Source organism: Syngnathoides biaculeatus, chromosome 3, assembly GCF_019802595.1.
Source record: "Syngnathoides biaculeatus isolate LvHL_M chromosome 3, ASM1980259v1, whole genome shotgun sequence".
In the NCBI taxonomy this organism is placed as follows: Eukaryota; Metazoa; Chordata; class Actinopteri; order Syngnathiformes; family Syngnathidae; genus Syngnathoides; species Syngnathoides biaculeatus.
Genome location: NC_084642.1, coordinates 33,460,355 through 33,482,271, shown reverse-complemented (window position 1 = coordinate 33,482,271; position 21,917 = coordinate 33,460,355). Strand labels below are relative to the sequence as shown.

Here is a 21,917-nt window from a genome sequence, read left to right as displayed (position 1 = left end):
CTCAAATTAATTTAAAAATCTTTCACAAAAGTGGCCACAGGTGAAGCTCATCCAGTGGATTTTAAAATTGTAGACTAGCGTGAAAGAATCTTCTATCACTAAGTAATTAAAAGGCTGGACTGCTATGTGAGGAGCAGAACAACACAATTTCAGCGGCAACTTGAGATGAAAACGACATTGAAAGCAGCTGTGAGCCGAAAATAATATGTGAGACTTTCTGGGGCGGTTCAACCACAATATTTTGGTGGTTTCAGTGAATAGGAGGAAGATGAATAAATATGACTTTTCTGTTATGTTTGAGCTGTTTTACTGCTGTATTACAGTCACTGGTTGGAAACAAGTTATGTAAATAAACTAAGTCTTGATGTGTGAATATGTCATTTAGGTTTGTACAGTATAGAGTTTATCCGCAGCATGAACATTAAAATATTGCATGCAGTTAATATAGGTTTTTTGTAGACCTAAGACCTAGGAACAAATCGCTTGAATTTGCGTTATTTCCATAAAGACAAATTGGTTCTACTCAGCTTGTTTTTCAAAACAGATTCCAAGTTAGCATCACAGAGTTGATTGTGTTCGACAATAAAAGTGTTACGTTACCACATTTGTCTGACAACAGGTCTATAACTCGGCAGCTGTGAACATGGTAATATAGCTCAAACACAGACATGGGAAAGTGAGGACAGGCTTCTTCCTCCTCTTTCACATGCTCCTGAAGGTCTGCTCTGATAAGAGTGTCAACAAAGCCAAAGCACAACAAGCTCGGTCTATCAATGTACGACAAAACACAGCTAAACAGACTGATCTTTAGTAAACTAAGTCTTTAAATATGATTCAGTGTTGAATGACAACAAACTCAGGTCTCCATTTATTGTAGATCAATCAGTACATTTTGCAAGAACCAGATTTCTATTTGCTCCCTACCATTGCGAGTTTGGCTCCAGTTCTTAACAATATAAAAGAAATTCAATCACGAGGTCACACACACCATGACAGCCAAAAGTAACTTGTCAGTGTTGAACAAGATCACAAGATCCCAAATGCAGTTGCCTTGGTAGGCCAAAAAAAAAAAAAAAAAAGACAAAACCCCTTCAAGTGCACTCATCTCTCTGATTTGTGACAGATTAAATACATACCTGAATATATCATGCTTCATTTAATAACATGAAAGCTTAATTTTAAAGTATTGTGTATGTTATTTCTTTTATTTATTTTTTTTTTAAATCAATCTACCATGCATCATTCTACTGTTTCTAGAGAGGAGTACACTACTAATAATCAGACTCAACTGATCCAACAAGATAATACAAAATGAAATCATTTTGGACATTTTGTTTACTGATATAATTGAGGGATGCATAATTTCAAACGCTGAGCTGATTGGCATAATTTTTAACCCCAATGATACAACTTTATTAATGTTTATTGGGTATTTCTTTAGCCACAATCTTTTTATTTTATTTGTCCACATTTATTCGACTACTGGGCATGATGACTGAAAGTAATGGACAGCAGAATAACCACTCACGTCCTTGCATCTTTTTAAAGTACAGCTAACATCACACACATCCTTTCACAATTAATCTGGTTATTGGCTCTGTCCCGTACCATTCCAGATATTTCAAGATAAAAATTGCTTGCGCCACCACTCAGTTTTAAGGCATCTCATTACAACTTCAACGACCAAAACGATAGTAAAAATGTAAGAGTGGACCTGCATGATTTCCATCTTTCATATCATGATACATGACCTTGTGTTTGGAAATATAACATCATGTTTTTAGCAATGAATCATTACTCTCTCGTGCACTTTATTGATCTTCACATGTGATATCAGTTGAATATGAACAGTGTTCAATGTTTTACTATTTTGGGATTTTTAGAAGGTAATCCCAATATAAGAGTAAGAGACTTAACGAAGCTAAACAGAACCCAGAAGCTTCATGATGTGAGAAATGCTCATTGACACTAATTTTACAATGTGTCAATGGAAAAAAATAATGGTAAAACAATTACTTTTCATCAAGCTAAAATCTGAAACCACAATTGCTGGGTAAAATGTCCCTAATGGACTCTGATGGTTCTGGTTCCAAACCACATTGAAAGTGCCTTGGGGTTGAGCAAGGACTTGTTCATTGCTGACCATCAATGAGGAAGAAATCCCACTTATCAAAGGTGTCAAACTCAGGGCCTGTGGTCCACAAGTGGCCCACAACATTAATTTCTGTGGCCCGCGAAAGAAAATCTCATGTGTCAACTACCATCAGTCTTGCTGAAAAAGGCATGTCTTTTGTAATACATAATGTTGAATATTTCATATTGCAAGGGCGGCATGGTGGTGCAGCTGAAGAGCATTGGCCTCACAGTTCTGAGGACTGGGGTTCAAATCTCGGTCCTGTCTGTCTGGGTTTTGCATGTTCTCCTGGTGCCTGCGTGGGTTTTCTCCGGACCCTCCGGTTTCCTCCCACATCACAAAAACATGTTAATTGGGCACTCAAAATTGCCCCTAGGTGTGATTGCGAGTGCGAATGTTGTCTGTCTCCAAGTGCCCTGTGATTGGCTGGCAACCAGTTCAGGGTGTACCCTGCCTCCTGCCCGACGACAGGTGGGATCGGCTCCGGCACCCCCACGACCCTTGTCAGGATAACAAGCTCAGAAAATGGATGGATGGATCGATTTTGTAAGTATTTTATGTCACCAAATCATTTGTTACAGTAACCTGAACAAACCGTTTTCCTTAATTAATCCATATATATACATTATTATCATTTGTTGTGTATTTGAAACACTATAAAGCGCTGAATAAACATTTACATGTTTGGCAGTTCTTTAAGGACAGAAATTTGCTTGACACCCTTTCCGGTAAAAAGTTGAGGAAAACCTAAATAACGTTTTTGAATGACATTGCATCTTAGACCAAACATCTCATTATTTGAGGAATGTAAATCTCAGTTTGGGTTTTCGAAACAGCTCGCAGGATGACCCCACGGCTTGTTTGGAAATGACACACAGTGAGCCAACAATAAAAATAGAAACAGAGAGGCAGTATATATTACAGTCCTACTTTGCATAATGTTGTCAAGAGCTGCCTCTGTTCAGCGAAAGCACAAAGTACACTCGGACGACTGACTCCGTTTCATATGTTTGCACTGGAACGACTACTACGTTTAAAACAACCTTAATCCTGAGAAGAAAAGAAAAGAAAACAAACGACATGGATGCACAGACAAAAAGGCCTACCTGGGGTGTGCGAGTCTCCGGTGCTGTGCAGCTCGATCAAAGTTTCATCCCTCGCCTTGCCCGTTATTCTTCTCATTGCGGCCAATCGTGTGATCAGTCCGAGGGGCTGGTTGGCTGGTTGGTGGCGGCGGCAACCATGCACGGACCGGTGATGCCACTGGGGCACTGGGGGCTCCAGCAACCGTTAATAGGGGGACATTTTTTGTACGTTTGATGAGAAGCCCCGAACGCAAGTGATCCCCGCTCGCTCCCAGACGCTGGCGGAGTCATTAAGGTACTCCTAAAAGGGGAGTGGCAAAAGGTTTGCATCGGCTCACTGGAGGGAGAGGGGACTGGGGAAAAAGAGAAATATTAGAGAGCCAGTGTTAAAGACAAAGAAAGTACAGGCAGGAACTCGGCAATCTCAATCTAAAGTGACAGAAGCACAAGTTTAAAATAATCATGTAAAAATATATATCTATGAAGATAGGGTAGTACTTTTGGAAGCACGAGGTGCTGACTGAAGAACGGGTGTGTGTAAGCAACAACGACATCGTGTGGTTGAGATAAACAGTGCATCTACTTTTCTGGTAGGAACGAAACCCCCACTGGCCACAATTTTAGGTTCACTTAATTGGCTCAATAAAAACAAAAGCTCTTACAAATGGTAATAATTACTATTGAGTGATATTTCAAATTGGTACTAATTAATCAGGAAACTGTATATTTCTTGTCGCTGGTGGACAGCATCTCTATCTCACTGCCGATCTGCCCCCCCCCCCCCCAAAAAAAAAAAAAACAAGAAAACGAACGAAAATTCAACAACACAAAAAGCATGCATACTGGTTAATAGTAGACACTAAACCGTCCATGAGTTTAAATGCGTCTTTGTTTGCACATTGTGACCAATCCAGGCTGTACCATGACACTCATTCAATGCCAGCTGTAACCTTCATTTAGAGCTACAGAAAATGGATGGATCGATCAACTTGTGTGGAATATGGATGTTCTCCTGACGTTTGCATGGGTATTCTCCCCGGATTCTGGCTTCTTCCCACATTTTAAAAACATGCATGGAATGTAACCTGGTCGCAGCGAAAACATGGAGGCTCTGGCAAACTCGATCATACAATAAATACAGTGAAGAAAATAAGTATTTGAACACCCTGCTATATTGCAAGTTCTCCTACTTGGAAATCATGGAGGGGTCTGAAATTTTCATCATAGGTGCATGCCCACTGTGAGAGAGATATTCTAAAAAGAAAAATCCAGAAATCACAATGTATGATTTTTTTAATGATTTATTTGTGTGATACAGCTGCAAATAAGTATTTGAACACCTGAGAAAAACAATGTTAATATTTGCTACAGTAGCCTTTGTTTGCAATTACAGAGGTCAAACTTTTCCTGTAGTTGTTCACCAGGTTTGCACATATCGCAGGAGGGATTTTGGCCCACTCCTACACACAGATCTTCTCTAGATCAAACAGGTTTCTGGGCTGATGCTGAGAAACACAGAGTTTTAGCTCCCTCCAAAGATTTTCTATTGGGTTTATGTCTGGAGACTGGCTACGCCACGCCAGAACCTTGATATGTTTCTTACGGAGCCACTCCTTGGTTTTCCTGGCTGAGTGCTTCGGGTTATTGTCATGTTCATAGACCCAGCCACGACCCATCTTCAATGCTCTGACTGAGGGAAACAGGTTGTTCCGCAAAATCTCACAATACATGGCCGCGGTCATCCTCTCCTTAATACAGTGCAGTCGTCCTGTCCCATGTGCAGAAAAACACCCCCAAAGCATGATGCTACCACGCCCATGCTTCTCAGTAGGGATGGAGCTCTTGGGATGGAACTCATCGTTTGTCGTCCTCCAAACAATGTTCGTGAAATTATGACCAAAAAGTTCAATTTTGGTCTCATCTGACCGCAAAACTTTCTCCCATGACTCTTCTGTATCATCCAAATGGTCATTGGCAAAATTAAGACGGCCCTTGACATGTGCTGGTTTAAGCAGGGGAACCTTCCAAGCCATGCATGATTTCAAACCATGACGTCTTAGTGTTTTCCCAACAGTCACCTTGGAAAGGGTGGTACCAGCTCTTTTCAGGTCATTGACCAAGTCCTGTCGGGTAGTCCTGGGCTGATTCGTCACCTTTCTAAGGATCATTGAGACCCTACGAGGTGATATCTTGCATGGGGCTCCACTCCGTTTGAGATTGACCGTCATGTTTAGCTTCTTCCATTTTGTAATGATTGCTCCAACAGTGGACCTTTTTTTTTTTTACCAAGCTGCTTGGGAATTTCTTCGTAGACCTTTCTAGCCGTGAGGTGTGTCTGGTGTCTTTGGGCAGCTCTTTGGTCTTAGTTTGAGTCTTATTGATTGTATGGGGTGGACAGGTGTCTTTATGCAGCTAACGACCTCACACAGGTGCATCTGATTCAGGATAATACAAGAAGTGGAGGTGGACTTTTAAAGCGGACTAACACGTCTTTGAGTGTCAGAATTCTAGCTGATTGCCAGGTGTTCAAATACTTATTTGCAGCTGTATCACACAAATAAATCATTTGAAAAATCATAAATGGAGACCAGATAGCAGCCACATACTTTATTTTGAAAAAATAAGGTGCAAGAGAATCATATATAAATTCACTGCTTGAAAAACTGAAGAAAAAGATGGGTGTTGGGAATGAGGAAAATGAAAGTGATCATGAGGAGATGACAACTGCTAAGTAAAGAACATCCACAAAAAAACAACAAATGGACTGAAAAGCCAACCAGGATAGGTGCGTTGGGGTCGGTTCATGAAGGAAAATAAATAAGGTTACACAAAGGAGGGTGAACAAGGATGCTTGGTGTGTCCAAAAAGTCCAAACAAGCTAATATATTAAATCTCACCCATTGTCTGGTTTTACACTGTTTTGTAGAGATACAATTTGTGACTGCTGTTCTGCATGTTGTGACCAAAATACAAATGGAATTGGAAATAAATACACAGTTGCAAATGGGGAACTGATTATTCATCCTTGCTTTATTTTATCTGTAATCATGATATGTGAGGAATGAAGAGCTACCGGTATCTCATTTCTTTAAAAATGAAAAATATTGAAAAACAAGTACATCTAAAAACAGTTGTAATTTTCCAATCTCTAGTCATTTGTTAAATAATTTAGCTTTTTCATTTCAGCAGTTCAATTAAAGATTTCAGTAAGAGGCTATAACATTCCTGATAAAAGAAAACAACTTTCCAATCTATCCATATTGGAGACACCAGAGTTAAAAAAAAAAATGCATGTCGTATCATCCATCAATTCTCTTTACAACTTATCCTCACTAGGGTGTGCTGTAGCTGTGTTGATGCCCAAGATAACTTCAGGTGAGAGGTGTTGGATTTCTGTTCATCCTTCATTTTCATGTCATCAAGTTTAATACACCTGTTGCACCATTCAGATAAATTTCTCTGATAACAGATAAACCTATCTGTGATAAAAGCTTTTCAATCCAGAGCTATTATAATTTCAGAAAAAATGATTTATCCATTTGTGTGTTGGTATTGGCTGGCGACCAATTCAGTGTAACCCACCTCTTACTCAGTCAACTAGGATAGGCAGGAGCAGGCCTGGAACCCTTGTGAGGGTAACCCGTATAGAAAATGGATGGATGGATGATTTGTCAGACATCCAAATTTTTAAAACGTGTGAGCCAGAAGGATGCATGATTTGTCAGACAATTGTAGTGATTAACCTAAAAATGTTAATTTATTATTCATTCAAGTATGTCTGCTGTCAGGAAAAGATACAGCTCAATAACCTCATCTGCTTTGGTGAGTGAGTGGAAAAAAAAATGTGTCATCATAAGGCAGGAGCGGCACGGCGTTAAGCTGGAAAGCCTTGGCCTCACAATTTTGAGGTCCCGGGTTTGATCGCGGACCCGCCTGTGTGGAGTTTGCATGTTGTCCTTGTGTCTGTGTGGGTTTTCTCCGGGCACTCCGGTTTCCTCCCACATCCCCAAAACATGCAACATTAATTGGACAGTCTAAATTGCCCTTCGGTGTGTTTGTGAGTGCGACTGTTTGTCTCTATGTGCCCTGCGATTGGCTGGCAACCAGTTCAGGGTGTACCCTGCCTCCTGCCCATTGACAGCTGGGATAGGCTCCAGCATTCCTGCGACCCCCGTGAGGATACGCGACTATGAAAATGGATGGATATAAGGTAGCACAAGTTGAATACAGTCTCATCACAAGGATATGGTCCTCTCTGTTGGCATTCTTGTTTACAAGCCTGGAGTGACTCATGAATGACCTGTTGTAATTTATTTTGCCCTCCAAAGAGATGAGGGATGACATACAACAACATGGGACGTCCACTTGGAGCTACTGCATTTCTGCTGTTGCGGATAATGTGGGTCGTCCACAAACGACCAACATGCAGCAGTTCTTCCTACAGAAGAAAAAAATACATTGCATGCATTACCTCTGAATACAACAAATAAATGATTTGTATTTTGAGTCAATATTATACAGTGAAGAAAATAAACATTTGAACATCCTGCTATATTACAAGTTTTCCCACATAGAAATGAAATTTCCATCATAGGTGCATGTCCAGTGTGAGCAAGATCATCTAATCTAATCTAATAAAAGATTTGGCCCACTCCTTCACACAGATCTTCTCTCGATCAAACAGGTTCCTGGGCTGTCGCTGAGAAACACAGTTTCAGCTCCCTCCAAATATTTTTATTGGGCTTAGGTGTGGAGACTCGCTAGGCCATGCCGGAACCGTGATATGGTTCTTACGGAGCCACACCAACCACACCACACAATTACCTGTGTAATTCGGGTCATTGTCATGTTGAATGACCCAGCCACGACCCATCTTCAATGCTCTGACTGAGGGAAAGAGGTTGTTCCCAAAAATCTCACAATACATGGCCGCGGTCATCCTCTCCTTAATACAGTGCAGTCGTCCTAACCCATGTGCAAAAAAACACCCCCAAAGCATGATACAACCACGCCCATGCTTCACAGTAGTAATGGTGTTCTTGGGATGGAAATCATCATTCGTCTTCCTCCAAACACTGTTAGTGGAATTATGACTAAAAAGTTCCATTTTGGTCTCATCTGACCACAAAACGTTCTCCCATGACTCCTCTTTATCAGTCAAATGGTCATTGGCAAACCTAAGACAGCCCTTGACATGTGCTGGTTTAAGCAGGGGAACCTTCCAAGCCATGCATGATTTCAAACCATGACGTCTTGGTGTATTTCCAATAATCACCTGGGAAACGGTGGTCCCAGCTCTTTTCAGACATTGACCAAGTCCTGTCATGCACCTATGATGAAAATTTCAGACCCCTCTATGATTTCTAAGTGTGAGAACTTGCAATATAGCAATTCGATCTGATTCCTCCTCCTGAACAGTCCCGTGCATTTTAAATGACGTCTAAGAGAAAGCACACGTTTTACAAGCCCGTCCATTGAGCTCAACACCTGCAGAACCTCTCCATGTCTCAACCCAAGAATGAAATAGAACTTAATCAAACTGCTTAAATGAGCCGAGCTATCCACACAGCAGACACACCATTTCAAAGTAATAAGTTAAATTTATTTATTAGTTTCTACGTTATAACATGAAACAAATTTACATTATAACATGAAGCGAATCATGTTATAATGCAGAGCAGGAGATCCCAGACTTTTTTTTTTTACCCCAAGATCTACTTCTCAAGCATCCAGCCTCTCACAATCGATGGGTGGGGGCTGAAGGTTTTTTTTTCATTTTTTTTAATTTTTAGAATGACCAATGATGAAATAGAATAACCATGTTACAAAAATATACACACTACAAAAATGCAAAACATATTTATTTTAAAGTGTATTGAGGATTCTTTATGTGTAAATGTATGTTTATGTGCCTTGCATAACTGCATGAGCCAATATTAAACAACATAATTGGCTTTAAACATTTTTTTACACTGATGATCACTAAACACCATATGAATGACAATGCACACTTGGGCTGAGTCACTCACGTCAGTGGATTCATCCAACTGCAGTGAGAAACACTCACAATCTGAGATATCCTTCCGCACATCAGCCATGGCTTCACAGCACTGTGTAACTGTACTCATTTACAGCTGTAGAGATTTTATTGAAGATAATATTTCTGCCTTATTTTTAAAAGATCGGAACAACGAGTCAGCTATGCCTTTTTTACCATGTCTCCGACTTAGAAGGACTTCTTGTTATTAATGATAATGTGACAAACCCGGAACCATGCTTCAGTGGTGGCTTTCGCTGCTGAACTATATTGTGTGAAAAGTGACTGTTGTGCGGCCAGTTGGGATTTTAGTTCATTCACTTTTCTCATTCTCAGCTTGCTTTTCGACTGAATGTCGGTGTCATATTTTCCATAATCAGTTCGAGAATGCCACTCCACATTTCACTACGCTGGCCGAGGAGGCAAACGCACTTTGAAAATGACATAAAAAAAAAAGTCCGCCTCGCATTTCGTATGAAAGTTAAAAGTTTTTGTCTTCTTAACTGCAGCAACCATACTTTGTTAATTACTTAATTAATTAAGTACATTGTTAAGATTTCTTAAGCAAGAGCTTAAAATAGGGGGGAACTCACTGACAGCGTATTTTCTTGTACTTTCATTGTTTGCAAATGCGCGGTGCGCTAAAGCTAAAAAAAAAAGAATGCGGCTGATGTCTTTTTTTTTTCTCGGCACGCTGTTGCAATCGACCAAAACTGCCTCACAATTGACTGGTCAATCCCGATTGATGGATTGAGCACCCCTGATGTAGAGCATATTATGTTATAACTTAGATCATATTATGTTATAATGTAGAGTATATCATGTTATAACGTAATAACGACCTTTTTTTTGTTTTTGGTGTGGCAGCAATATGGTTCCATAGCTTTCTCTTTAAAACCGAAGGAAATTCTGCCAGGAAGAGGTCTAACAGATAATAACGCCACAACACCGTCAAGTGATAAACGAGGATACATGAAAACTGCGTCTCATGCCCCTGGCATAGGGTCAGGGAGTGGCCAGCCAATTAGTCGGCACACACCTGCACACTGTTTCGGCTGATTACACCCGGTCCTTATAGGACACGGGGGACAACTAGTCCTCTGCCAGATCATTGATTCCCATGCCTCGTTCCCGCACTCCCATATACCTGACCTACCATGTACCGACCCTTGCCTGTTCCCTGACCATCGTAGTAAGCCTGCCTCTTCTGATACTGCTGCTTTTCCTGACTGACTCGCTGATCATTGACCATGGACGGAATAAAGGCTTTTTGTACACTACCTGCTTGCCTCTGGAGTCGTGCATTTGGGTCCGCCCTCGAGCCTCGTTCGTGACAGAACGATGTGGCCAAAACATGGACGCAGCCGACTCTGAGGCCGTCTGCCGGTCGCTGCCAATCCAGGCCAGACGCTTGGTCGAGCAGGAGGCTGCTCTCCAGGTAACGAATCAACATGTCCATGAGATCTGTGCCCAGCTGGAGCCGTGGCTAGTATCCCAAGCTAGCGTGGCTGCTACGCCGACGATGGTCACTCTGCCTGTCGCTCCGAGTCCACCCATTCCACCTGTTACGGAGCCCTCCCGTGTCAGCATAACTCCGCTCTCCCGACTGGAACGTTTCTCAGGCGACTCAGGCGACGTCAAGCCCTTCCTTGCGCAGTGCGACCTCTATTTCGAACTGCAGGCGTCCGCTTTCCCCACAGTCTACTCCCGGATCGCCTTCATCATTTCCCACATGACGGGGAGGGCGGAGGCGTGGGCTACTGCAGAGTGGAGTCGCAACTCGGAGATCTGCCGTTCATGGACGACGTTCATCTGCGCGCTCACCCAAGTATTCCACAACGCAGCTCCGGAACGCAAAGCAGCAGCCTCACTCATGACAATTCGCCAAGGCCGTCACCGCGTGTCAGACTATGCTATCAAATTCAGAATCCGAGCCGCCGAGAGCCGGTGGAACGAGGAGGCTCTTCATGACGCCTTCTACCAGGGACTTTCCCCACAGATCCGTGGCCACCTCATTGTCGTGGATCTTCCGCCTACGCTGGATGCCCTCATCGCACTGGCCCTCAAGGTGGATCAGCGCTTGGCCGTGCAGGGGCAGATGGACGGCATGACCGAGGAGGAGACAGAGATGCCTCCTGCCCGGTTCGACTGACCCGCTCCGACCTTAGGATCTCTATGCCGGTGAGTGTGCGGTATACCATCGCTGAGTCAGGGCAGTCGCTTTTGCACCTCATCGTAAGAACGGACTCCCACTCATGGTTAGTGATCGCGTTCATTGACTCCGGTTCAGACGCTAATCTAATAAATCCCCTTGTGCGTTGCGTGTGACAACCTTCCCCACACAGCCTCTTCGTATTGCTTACGCTGCCAACAGCAAGTTCCTTTGCTGGGTTACACACTGCACACAAACATTACGTATGGACTTTCCGGACACGTACACGCAGAGAATTAGTTTCCACGTTTTTAACTCTAGCAGCAGTGATATAATCCTGGGGACCCCGTGGCTCAAGAGACACAACCCCCACATTGACTGGATCACGGGTTGGATAATGGCATGGGGTGAGGACTGTCATAAGCAGTGTCTTGCCGCTCGGAAGGAGGGAGGGATTCAAGTTGCTGAACTGAGTACCGCTTCCGAATTAGCCACGGTGCCCTCTTGCTACCATGATTTAAAGGAAGTTTTTCTGAGTCCAAGGCAAAATATTTGCCGCTGCATCGGCCTTATGACTGTGCTATCGAGCTCCTCCCAGGCTCCTCACCTCACGGAGGGAGACGGTTGTCTTTGACAGGACCGGAGCACCAGGCAATGAGAGATTACGTCGAGGAATCGCTGGCAACCGCACTCATTCGCCCGTCGTCCTCACCAGCCGATGCAGGGTTTTTTTTTTCGTTAAGAAGAAGGATTCCACTCTACGATCCTGCATCGACTACCGAGGATTGAATGACATCACGGTCAAGAACAGGTACCCCTTGTCCTTAATCACTACGCCATTTGAACTCCTCCAAGGAGCCCAGATCTTCACCAAGATGGACTTGCGCAGCGCGTATCATCTGGTGCGGATCTGGGAGGGCGACAAATAGAAGACGGCTTTCAACACTCCCACGGGGCATTACGAGTATCTCATGATGCCCTTCGGACTGACCAATGGCCCGGCTGTCTTCCAAAACTTTATTAATGACATGCTTCGGGAGTTCCTGAACAAATTAACATATTGAACATATTTATATACCTTGACGACATTCTTATCTTTTCAGCAGACCTGACCTCCCATATCCGACAGGTCAGAGAGGTACTCCATCGTCTCTTGCAGCACCAGCTGTTCGTGAAATGGGAAAAGTGTGAGTTCCACTGAGCATCCGTGTCCTTTCTCGGCTTCATCCTGGCAGAAGGGGAGATACGGATGGATCCCGGGAAGATTGACGCGGTGCTTCGTGGCCCACCCTCGCCAGCAGGAGGGACGTGCAGAGGTTCATTGGCTTTGCAAATTTCTACAGGAAGTTTATTCGGCACTCCGTGGCCGCCCCTCTACATGCCCTCACTTCTCCTCACTCCTTTTTGAATGGTCCAGGACCTGCCAGGAGGCCTTCAATAAACTTAAGGCAAGTTTCACCACTGCACTCATCCTCATTATCCCAGATCCAGATCGCCAGTTCGTGGTGGAGGTGGACGCGTCGGACTCGGCAATCGGAGCCATTTTGTCGCAAAGGAGTCCCAAAGATGGAAGGATGCACCCGTGTGTGTTCCTGTCTTGGAAGCTAATCCCGGCAGAGAGAAACTACGACGTGGGGGATCGCGAATTGCTGGCGGTCAAGACGGCTATGGAGGAGTGGCGGCACTGGCTGGAGGGCTCACAAGTACTGTTCGTGGTCCTCATTGACCACAAAAACCTAGAGTACCTGAGGACCGTAAAGAGGTTGAACGCCCACCAGGCCACGTGAGCTCTCTTCTTCACCCGCTTCCGCTTCACTCTGTCCTTCCGCCCAGGTTCCAAGAACGGCAAGCCCGACGCACTCTCATGGAACCACGAGTGGGAGCACACAGAGTCACTAGCAGCTCCTATCCTGCCAGAGGCGTGCTTTGTGTCCGGCTTTACCTGGGTGGTCGAGTCGCGGGTGAACAGAGGCCCTGGGAGAGATGCTGCCGCCCGCAGATTGTCCGTCTGATCACCTGTTCGTCGTTCCTTCACTTCGGGGAGACGTTGTCAATTGGGCCCATTCGAACAAGACAATCTGCCACCCGAGTATGGCAAAAACTCGTTCTGTGGTCGAACAGAGATTCTGGTGGCTCAACCTCAGAAAAGACGTGAAGGAATTCGTCAATGCCTGCCCGGTGTGTGCAGCCATAAGAAGTCCCGTTTACGACCGGTGGGTGAGTTGCGGCCTCTGTCCATCCCTTTCCGCCCGTGGTCACACATCGCGTTGGACTTCGTCACTGGTCTACTGCCCTCTCAGGGAAACACAGTGGTGTTGTCTGTAGTGGACCGATTCTCCAAGATAGTTCACTTCGTGCCACTTCCAAAGATCCAGTCGGCCAAGCAAACAGCCCAGCTGGTGTTGGACGAGGTCATCCGCTACCACGGGTTCCCCCGGGACATCGTCTCGGACAGAGGCCCGCAATTCAGCGCCTGCTTCTGGAAGGAATTCTGCACCCTCATCGCCACTTCTGCTAGTGTAACTTCGGGCAATCCAAACAGAGAGGTTAAATCAGGAATTAGAGACCGGACTTCAATGCTTGGCATCTAGGGACCAGAGCACGTGGAGTCAGCACCTCAAATGGATTGAGTATGCCCACAACTCCCTACCCTCCGCCTCAACAGGTATGGCTCCACTCCACGTTGTGCACGGGTATCCTCCCTCTGTTTCCCTCATCGGCCACAGACTCCGCGGTGCCGTCGGCCCTGGCAGTGGTACGGCACCGCAAACGGACCCGGGATGCAGCCTGGAGGACGCTGCTGCGCATGGGCAACATCTACAAGTCCGCAGCGGACCGCAAGAGGAGAGCAGCACCAGAACTCAGGGTGGGGCAGCGAGTGTGGCTCTCCACCAAGGATCTCCCACTGCGGATGGAATCCCGCAAACTTGCTCCCAGGTTTGTTGGTTCGTTCCCGATCACCAAAATCATTAACCCGGTCGCCGTATCACTTAGACTATTCAGGTCGATGAGGGTGCACCCTACGTTCCACATCGGCAGACTACGCCCGGATCGTCCTTCGTCGTTGGCTCCTCAGGCCAATTTGAATTTTGAATTTGAACTTATATTACAAAACCAAGGAAAACATAATAATAATAATAAGCAATAATAATTTAATTCAGTTCATAACTCCAACCTTGATATACAGGTACAGTGAAGAAAATAAGTATTTCAACACCCTGCTATATTGCAAGTGCTCCCACTTAGAAATCATGGCGGATTCTGAAATTTTAATCATAGAACATGTCCACTGTGAGAGAGACAATCTAAAAAGAAAAATCCAGAAATCACAATGTATGATTTTTTTAAATAATTTATTTGTGTGATGTCCACCCAGACAATCAGTAAGACTCAAACATGTAACATGGCCAAGACCAAAGAGGTGTCCAAAGACACTAGAGACAAAATTGTACTACCCCACACGGCTGGAAAGGGCTATGGAGAAATTGCCAATCAGCTTGGTGAAAAAAGTCCAATTATTAGAATATGGAAGAAGCTAAACATGACGCTCAATCTTAATCGGAGCGAACCCCCATGCAAGATATCACCTCGTGGGGTCTCAATGATCCTTAGAAAGGTGACGAATCAGTCCAGGGCGACACCACAGGACTTGGTAAATGTCCTGAAATAAGCTGGGACCACCATTTCCAAGGTGACTGTTGGTAATACACGAAGACGTCAGGGTTTGAAATCATACACACACATGTATGACACCTATAGGCTCATAGAAAGTTTCATGGCTTATTAAAAGAATCAACTTACAACAGCAATTTCCAGCAGTTTAGTTTTACTGTAACTAATTTGGGACACTTAAAATAAAAAAGACAAAACACATTGATGGGAGATTTTTCGTGAGACTTGTAGTATGTTATGTGTGAGGGTCCTTCTTTGGCTTAGGTTGGCGAGGTCCAGTTTTGGCCTGGGTGAGTGTTTTGCCTTGGAAGAAAAGAGACATACAAACCTTTCAGGAATAACATTTTGCTGACATTAAAACATTCAGATTTTCCACAATGACATGTGCTGTAGCTAGTGATAGTGTCTTTTAATGTTTTTCTACTACCCATAAATTATGTAGTCATAACAGAATTTAATGATTAACATCCATAAATAAAACATCTTAATAAATGTCACAAGAATATGCGCAAATCTGACTTAAAATTTACCCTATTTTTCACGTATGTCCTTTTCACTTTTCCAATGGTTGTACACTTTGTCAATGTTGACGGCTCCATCTGTTTCTTGCATTGACTTTATGCGCATTAGTTGGTCCAAATGTATCACTTCAACATGATTTCTGGATGCTATTTTGATATGATTCATCAAACTAAATCCTCTTTCACAATCTGCACTGGGAGCTTGAAATGTAGTACAAATATCCAGAAGCTGTGAGATCTCCTTTAGCTCCTCACAATATCTGAGAATGTGCTAATTGTCTACTGTTGAAGTTTTTGTTTCATTATGTACTTGAAGTCAGCATATTGACCGTTAAGGGCCTCCATAGGGGCCACAGAATGTTGTTCAATTAAGTGTGTGTTTTGTCACTTCAAAAAAGCTGCAACTCCATCGTGTTTTCCTAGCATTACTGAGGCACCATCAGAGGTCAGCATTACCATTCTCTGCACGTCCAGTCCATGTTTGGAGTAAAACTGAGCAGTGCATGCTGTTAGCTGTATGATGCCACCAAACACAGTTTTATAGCTGACATCTTTTTCCTCCCTAAATTTGATATGTATGAATGACTAGCCTTTTATGTAGTGTTATGTCTGTGCTCACATCTACTATCAGGGTATGCCAGGGTACATTTTTAACCTTATATATAGTCTTATTCTGCAATATCTCATTGATGGAATTCACAAATTCAAAAGAATAGTTTTTGCCTCGGCAGCTTTCCGGTATAGTCACATACTTTGTCATGTGATCGTGGATTTGTTGAACTGACAGCATTGAGGCATTTATTTTAATGGCAAGTAAAATATTGTCAATGAGAATTTTAACTTGCTCAGGGTCAGATTTTTTTTTTGTGTGTGACAGCTTGTTTTTTTTACCCTGGTTGTTTGCGCTCTCTCGCTGCTCTCTCTGCTGGATGTGTCGCTTGAGGTAGTCCAGTTTCCATTTAACCCTGAACCCTAACCTAACCCCAATCCCAACCCTAAACCTAACCCATTGTTTTTCCATCAGAAAATTCATTCAGAACTTAAGCCTCACTGCATGTTTTGCAGAGCACACCGTTCTCAATTGAAAAAGAAAATATCTCATCCAGTTTCACCGCTTGTTCATCTATTTCCACATACTCCGACAGCAGTTCCATCTTAAAAGAACCGCAGTTCTTTTTTTACTTTGGTTTGGGGAGTCGACGTATCACATTCACTGCCCGCTCGTTTCGCCATGATATCCGGTTGTTAGCATTAGCATTACCGCCGCTTATGTTATGGATTGTTTACAAGCCGAGCACATGCGCACGTACCGTCTGTGACATCACTGCCTTTGTAGCGTAATTCCGTCATAGCGTGTGGCTGGCTGGACACCTGTCACTCACTGAATTACACAGCAAAATTAGACGGAAAAAAATCTAATTCATTTGCAGTGCGTTCACTGCGCTAGATAGATTTTCTTGTGTGCAATGAGCGCACACTTGACCCCTCCGTACAGGGCACTTAACCACGCCTCCTGAAGTTACGTCACCCCACGCTTGCTAACCTCAGACAAACAATTAGCAAAAATGGCGGCGCAGGAAGAAAAGATGAGAGCGAAATTCTCCGATTTACCACCTGATTATTCACTCGCATTCTTACCGAATAGTGAAATATCGTTGAAGAGCAGACAGCAGGGCTTCAAGTATTTCAGCAAGGGGTATTTCAATGGTATTTCCATGCATATCGACGGAGATACCATCGATAGTAGCGCGAGGTCTTTCCGGAGACAGAGGAAGACAGAGAAGCCACATAATATAATATATTATAACCCAAAGATGAATTCGTCATTGACAGTTTCCTATTTTCGTGTTACCTATCACACTTGTGTGCAGAATCTGTATGTGTATCTTTATAGCCGTTTGTGAACCGCCGTATGAAGTAAAAGAAGAAGGCGAGGCTTGATTTATGAGTTGTTTCTCTCATTTTCTTTGTGTAACGTCACGCGCTCCCCTCAATAATTATTCTTGAATTAGTGCCGAACCTACGCAAGTCCCGACCGAGTACGACAATCACTACTTCAGTGTCCTCAAACATCCTTCCTTCAGTCTTGGTGTCTCGGTGCACGTCGAAGGCTTTAAGGACTCGCTAGTCCGGTTTAGCTAAGCTCGCTAGCCGCCAACAAAGAAACACGTTTGTGCAGTCAGGTCCTCGCAAAGTATCGCTCAACACAGATCAAGTGTGTCAATCATTCACACGTAGCTATGTTATGCAAGCGAAGAACTGCTAATTCATTTATATGAGATGTATTGAAAATCAAATATAGGGCATACCGTCGTGCAAACATAGTCCGGTTTAGCTTAGCTCGCTAGCCGGCAACAAAGAGACACAATTGTGCAGTCAGATCATCGCAAAATATCGCTCAACACAGATCAAGTGTGTCAATCATTCACATGTAGCTATGCTATGCAAGCGAAGAACTGCTAATTCATTTATATGAGACATGTATTGAAAATCAAATATAGGGCTTACCTTCGTGCAAACATATCTGTTCCGGTTGATTTTAGATGGATTCAGTTGATCATGCGATCTTCCACAAAGTTTGATCCATCGAAGACATTTTTCGTACTCGGTCTTCTGTTCCGGTTGATTTTTAGATGAATTCAGTTGATCATGCCATCTTCCACAAAGTTTGATCCATCGAAGACATTTTTCGTACTCGGTCTTCGGTTTTGGAAAGTGTACGAATTGAACTCCACCAACTAGCGTTTCAGGATACCTGTCGTCACTATTACAAAGTCCGTGACTACACCTCTTAACAATATCTGTTGTTCAGGAACCCAAATACGTGATAAAATGCGAACAAAAGCTATACTGGACCATGCAACTTTGTCAGAGGTAATGGCGGACGCCAACATTTATGCAGATCTCTGGCCTCTGATTGGTCAGCGACGCGGATGACGCAATTTCTACGGAGGGGTCAATTGCGCAGGCGCGCACCTTGGAGGGAACAGTGGTCATGGGAGAAACACCCTGCTATATATATATTTATATATATGGGTGTACCTCACTGTACCTCACATCTCACCCACAATCTAGACCATCCGCGACCCTAGTGAAGAAAGGAGTATGGAAAGTGAATGGATGGATGCATACATAGCGAGTATGGAAAGTGAATGGATGGATGGATGGGGAAATTCCGACTGAATGCATGTAACATGCTTGTGGTAACAAAAATAAAATAAAATAAACACCTGTCACTGTGATGCCCTGCATTTTTACAATACTACAAAACAACAACAACAATAACAAACAACATTTATAGCTCTCTGAAACTTTAATCCAATAGTCCTACAGTGGCATTACAATATCTTTTCTCGAGGCAGTAGTGCATGCACTGTAAGTGCCCCGTAGAGGGCAATACAGTGCTGTTTAAAGATAGCTGCTTTGTTCCCACGAGTGGGAGACTTCTTTGTTTATCTGAACCGTTTAGCGTTGAACAAAACCCACCCATAGCTATAGTTAATATTTTACCTTTTATTGCATTTTAAAAATGTTACCGGGCTACCATTTGGTTTTGTACCGAGAGTCATCTTAAACATGAAGCACTTTAAATTGTTATGCTGAATTGTTTACACAGCCCATGATTTTGTTGGTTTTTGCATAAACGAGATTTTAATTGAACAGATCATGAAGATGTGGTCCATGTCAACCGAATTTCATAATTATTATGAGGATATTAGTACTAAAATGGCTGATTACTATAAGGCTTTTTTAAATTACTGATTACCATTGTGAATTGCATTGGAATTATTTCATTTTTTGTTGGCATTGTTGGTCTTCAATTGATTATTTGCTGGCATTCACAAAGCGTTTGTAAAATGAAGTCGCCTCTTTTGTTCCGAGAGCACGCGTGCACTTGCGTGCGCGTTGAGGGAGGGGAAGGGGGTGGGGGAGTGGGTTCCAGCGGCGTGAATGGGATGAAGAGAAGGAGGAGGAGGAGGAGGAGGAGGAAGAGGAGGAGGAGGAGAAGAAGGAGGAGGAGGAGGAGGAGGAGAGGAGAAGGAGGAGAAGGAGGAGGAGGAGGAGAGGGATGCTGACAGATGACTGCGATTTAGTTGGAATGGCGACAGATTGTCGGACCTCAGCAATCCACCAACCAGTAGCCCCATAGGTGGGAATATGTAGTCGGCTATTTGCAAAGCTCATCTGTTAACTTAGCTTTGTGAATGTGCTGGATTCAGTGAACGTTTTAAATGGCATCCAAGAGGCACTGCCGCCTCGCGCCGTGCTTTTTGGGTATCCTGCTCAATGCTTGCATGGGTAAGTGGGGTCCTTTTCTACGCGGTTGCGGAGTGGGGGTGGTTTTAGGAGGTCTCCTCTCCTCCGGGGATGGGATGCATGCTTGCAAACCCATGCGATGGCCGGTAACCGTGAACTTGGGCCCTGGCCGCAGACCGTCTGTGTTATTTTGGAGGTGGCAGTTTGCATACAAGTGGAGGAGCTTTGTGGTCCTCATTCCAGCGATAAATGCAAATCACTGCGTTGCAATGTAGCAGCAATTGAACTTGTCATTTGTGGGGAGTCCCTTTATCTGGTTGCTGGTGCGTACTTGCACTTTGACCACGTGCACCGTCGTCAGGCAAAGTTTCCCGATTGTTTTGATGCGAACGCGATATTGATATTGCAAAGCAGGAAGGTATTTTTACACATTGCAAAAGCTGCTCAACTACTGTTGCCAACTAATTATTCGCCATTTGCTGGCAATATTGCACAGTGAGCTCTCAAAGGAAAAGAAGTGGCAAACTCATTACATCATGTGGTCCTAAAGTTAATGAGTCATTATTAGGCCGATCCATATGGCCACGAAGGCTGCTGGGGTCCCAATCATTGGTACTTTCAATTTCAGATTAAGATATTACTTTCTATTACGGTTATATGTTAAGATTTATGGTCTGAAATTCTTTCAATACCATAAGGCGTGAATGAAAAGATATGTTCTCCGAAGAGATACAAACACATTCATTGTATCCTACTGAGGAGATTATTCGTCCAAATTTAATGTGAAGTCTGTTTCATTCCTTCTTATCCCTTTTCCTTTTTTTTGTGTATGCCTTTTGTTTACTGACAGTTTCTGTCTCTGTGAGGGCCCCTAAATTCAAAGACAATGAAGGATAGTGAATATGTCCCACACAGGGACTTACAAAGGAATTACAGGTTCATAACATTCATTTTCAGGGGATTGGGAAATATCGGTCACGGCTCAGTTCTTGTACTATAATTCAAATATAGGCAATAAGTGAAACAGGTACAGCTCTTTCAAGTGCTTGAGATGAATTGAGATGAAGGCACCTTTGAGGATATTTCAATAGAGTCAAGAAGTAGCAATAAAATGACAATCCAACTTCCATCCATACATCCATTTACTTTGCCGCTTATCCTCACGTGGGTCGCGGGGAGTACTAGAGCCCATCCCAGCAGTCAACGGGCAGGAGGCGGGGTACACCCTGAACTGGTTGCCAGTCAGTCACATTGCACATAGAGACAACAACCACACTCACAATCACACCTAGGGGCAATTTACAGTGTCCAATAAATGTTGCATCTTTTTGGGATGTGGGAGAAAACCAGAGTGGGATTGAACCTGGGACCTCAGAAGTGTGAGGCCAACGCTTTACCAGCTGACCCACCACGTCACCACAAAATGCAACTTACGTCCGTGAATGGCAGTGCAAGAGCTCATCATTCATAATATCTTGTTATAAGATTAACAAAGTACCTTATTTTGGAAGCCCTTATGCTACTCTTGTAGTTTAAATTTCAGCAACAAAATACTCAACACATGGGTGATTTCAGACTGAAAATGTATAATTAAAATAAAAGAGGATAACAACACGGAATTACAGTTTTAGCATTTTCACATCAACTTTTCCTTCCAGTTGCACATAACTGTGAATGTCACAGTACTCTAAACACAACTACGGGTACTAACTACGGTGTAATTACTTTTTCCACACAGGGCCAGGTCACTATTTGTTTTTCCAAAATGAAATCAATATTTATTTAAAAACAACATTTTAAGTTAATTTGGGTTATTTATCTGAAATTCACATTTGTTTGATTTTAAACTTTAACCTAGGGAATCTATTTGAGAAGGGGGCCCAGTACTTTTTTCACAGCACTGTACCATGTGTAGCCATAAAGAAATAGAATTGATTTTAAAATGACAACACATAATTTAACAAGAGGAGCTATTTGCACGACATACACTTTTTTTCCAAGATGGAGAAAACAATGCTGTTTATGCAGCATCATGTATTGTATGAGAAACTGTTCATCA

General features: G+C 43.4%; 2 protein-coding genes across 2 annotated transcripts in view; one reads left to right on the top strand and one right to left on the bottom strand.

Annotated features, from left to right (window-relative positions):
- ano5b (anoctamin 5b) overlaps positions 1 to 3,500 on the bottom strand; it is a 52,355-nt gene extending 48,855 nt beyond the window's left edge. The window contains exon 1 of the mRNA XM_061815500.1: positions 3,241 to 3,500. Coding sequence (XP_061671484.1) covers positions 3,241 to 3,316 — 76 coding nt within the window. The 5' untranslated portion in view covers positions 3,317 to 3,500. The remainder of the gene's footprint in view (positions 1 to 3,240) is intronic.
- A 16,171-nt stretch (positions 3,501 to 19,671) lies between these two features.
- Positions 19,672 to 21,917, top strand: part of igdcc3 (immunoglobulin superfamily, DCC subclass, member 3) — a 102,501-nt gene continuing 100,255 nt past the window's right edge. The window contains exon 1 of the mRNA XM_061815497.1: positions 19,672 to 19,900. Coding sequence (XP_061671481.1) covers positions 19,834 to 19,900 — 67 coding nt within the window. The 5' untranslated portion in view covers positions 19,672 to 19,833. The remainder of the gene's footprint in view (positions 19,901 to 21,917) is intronic.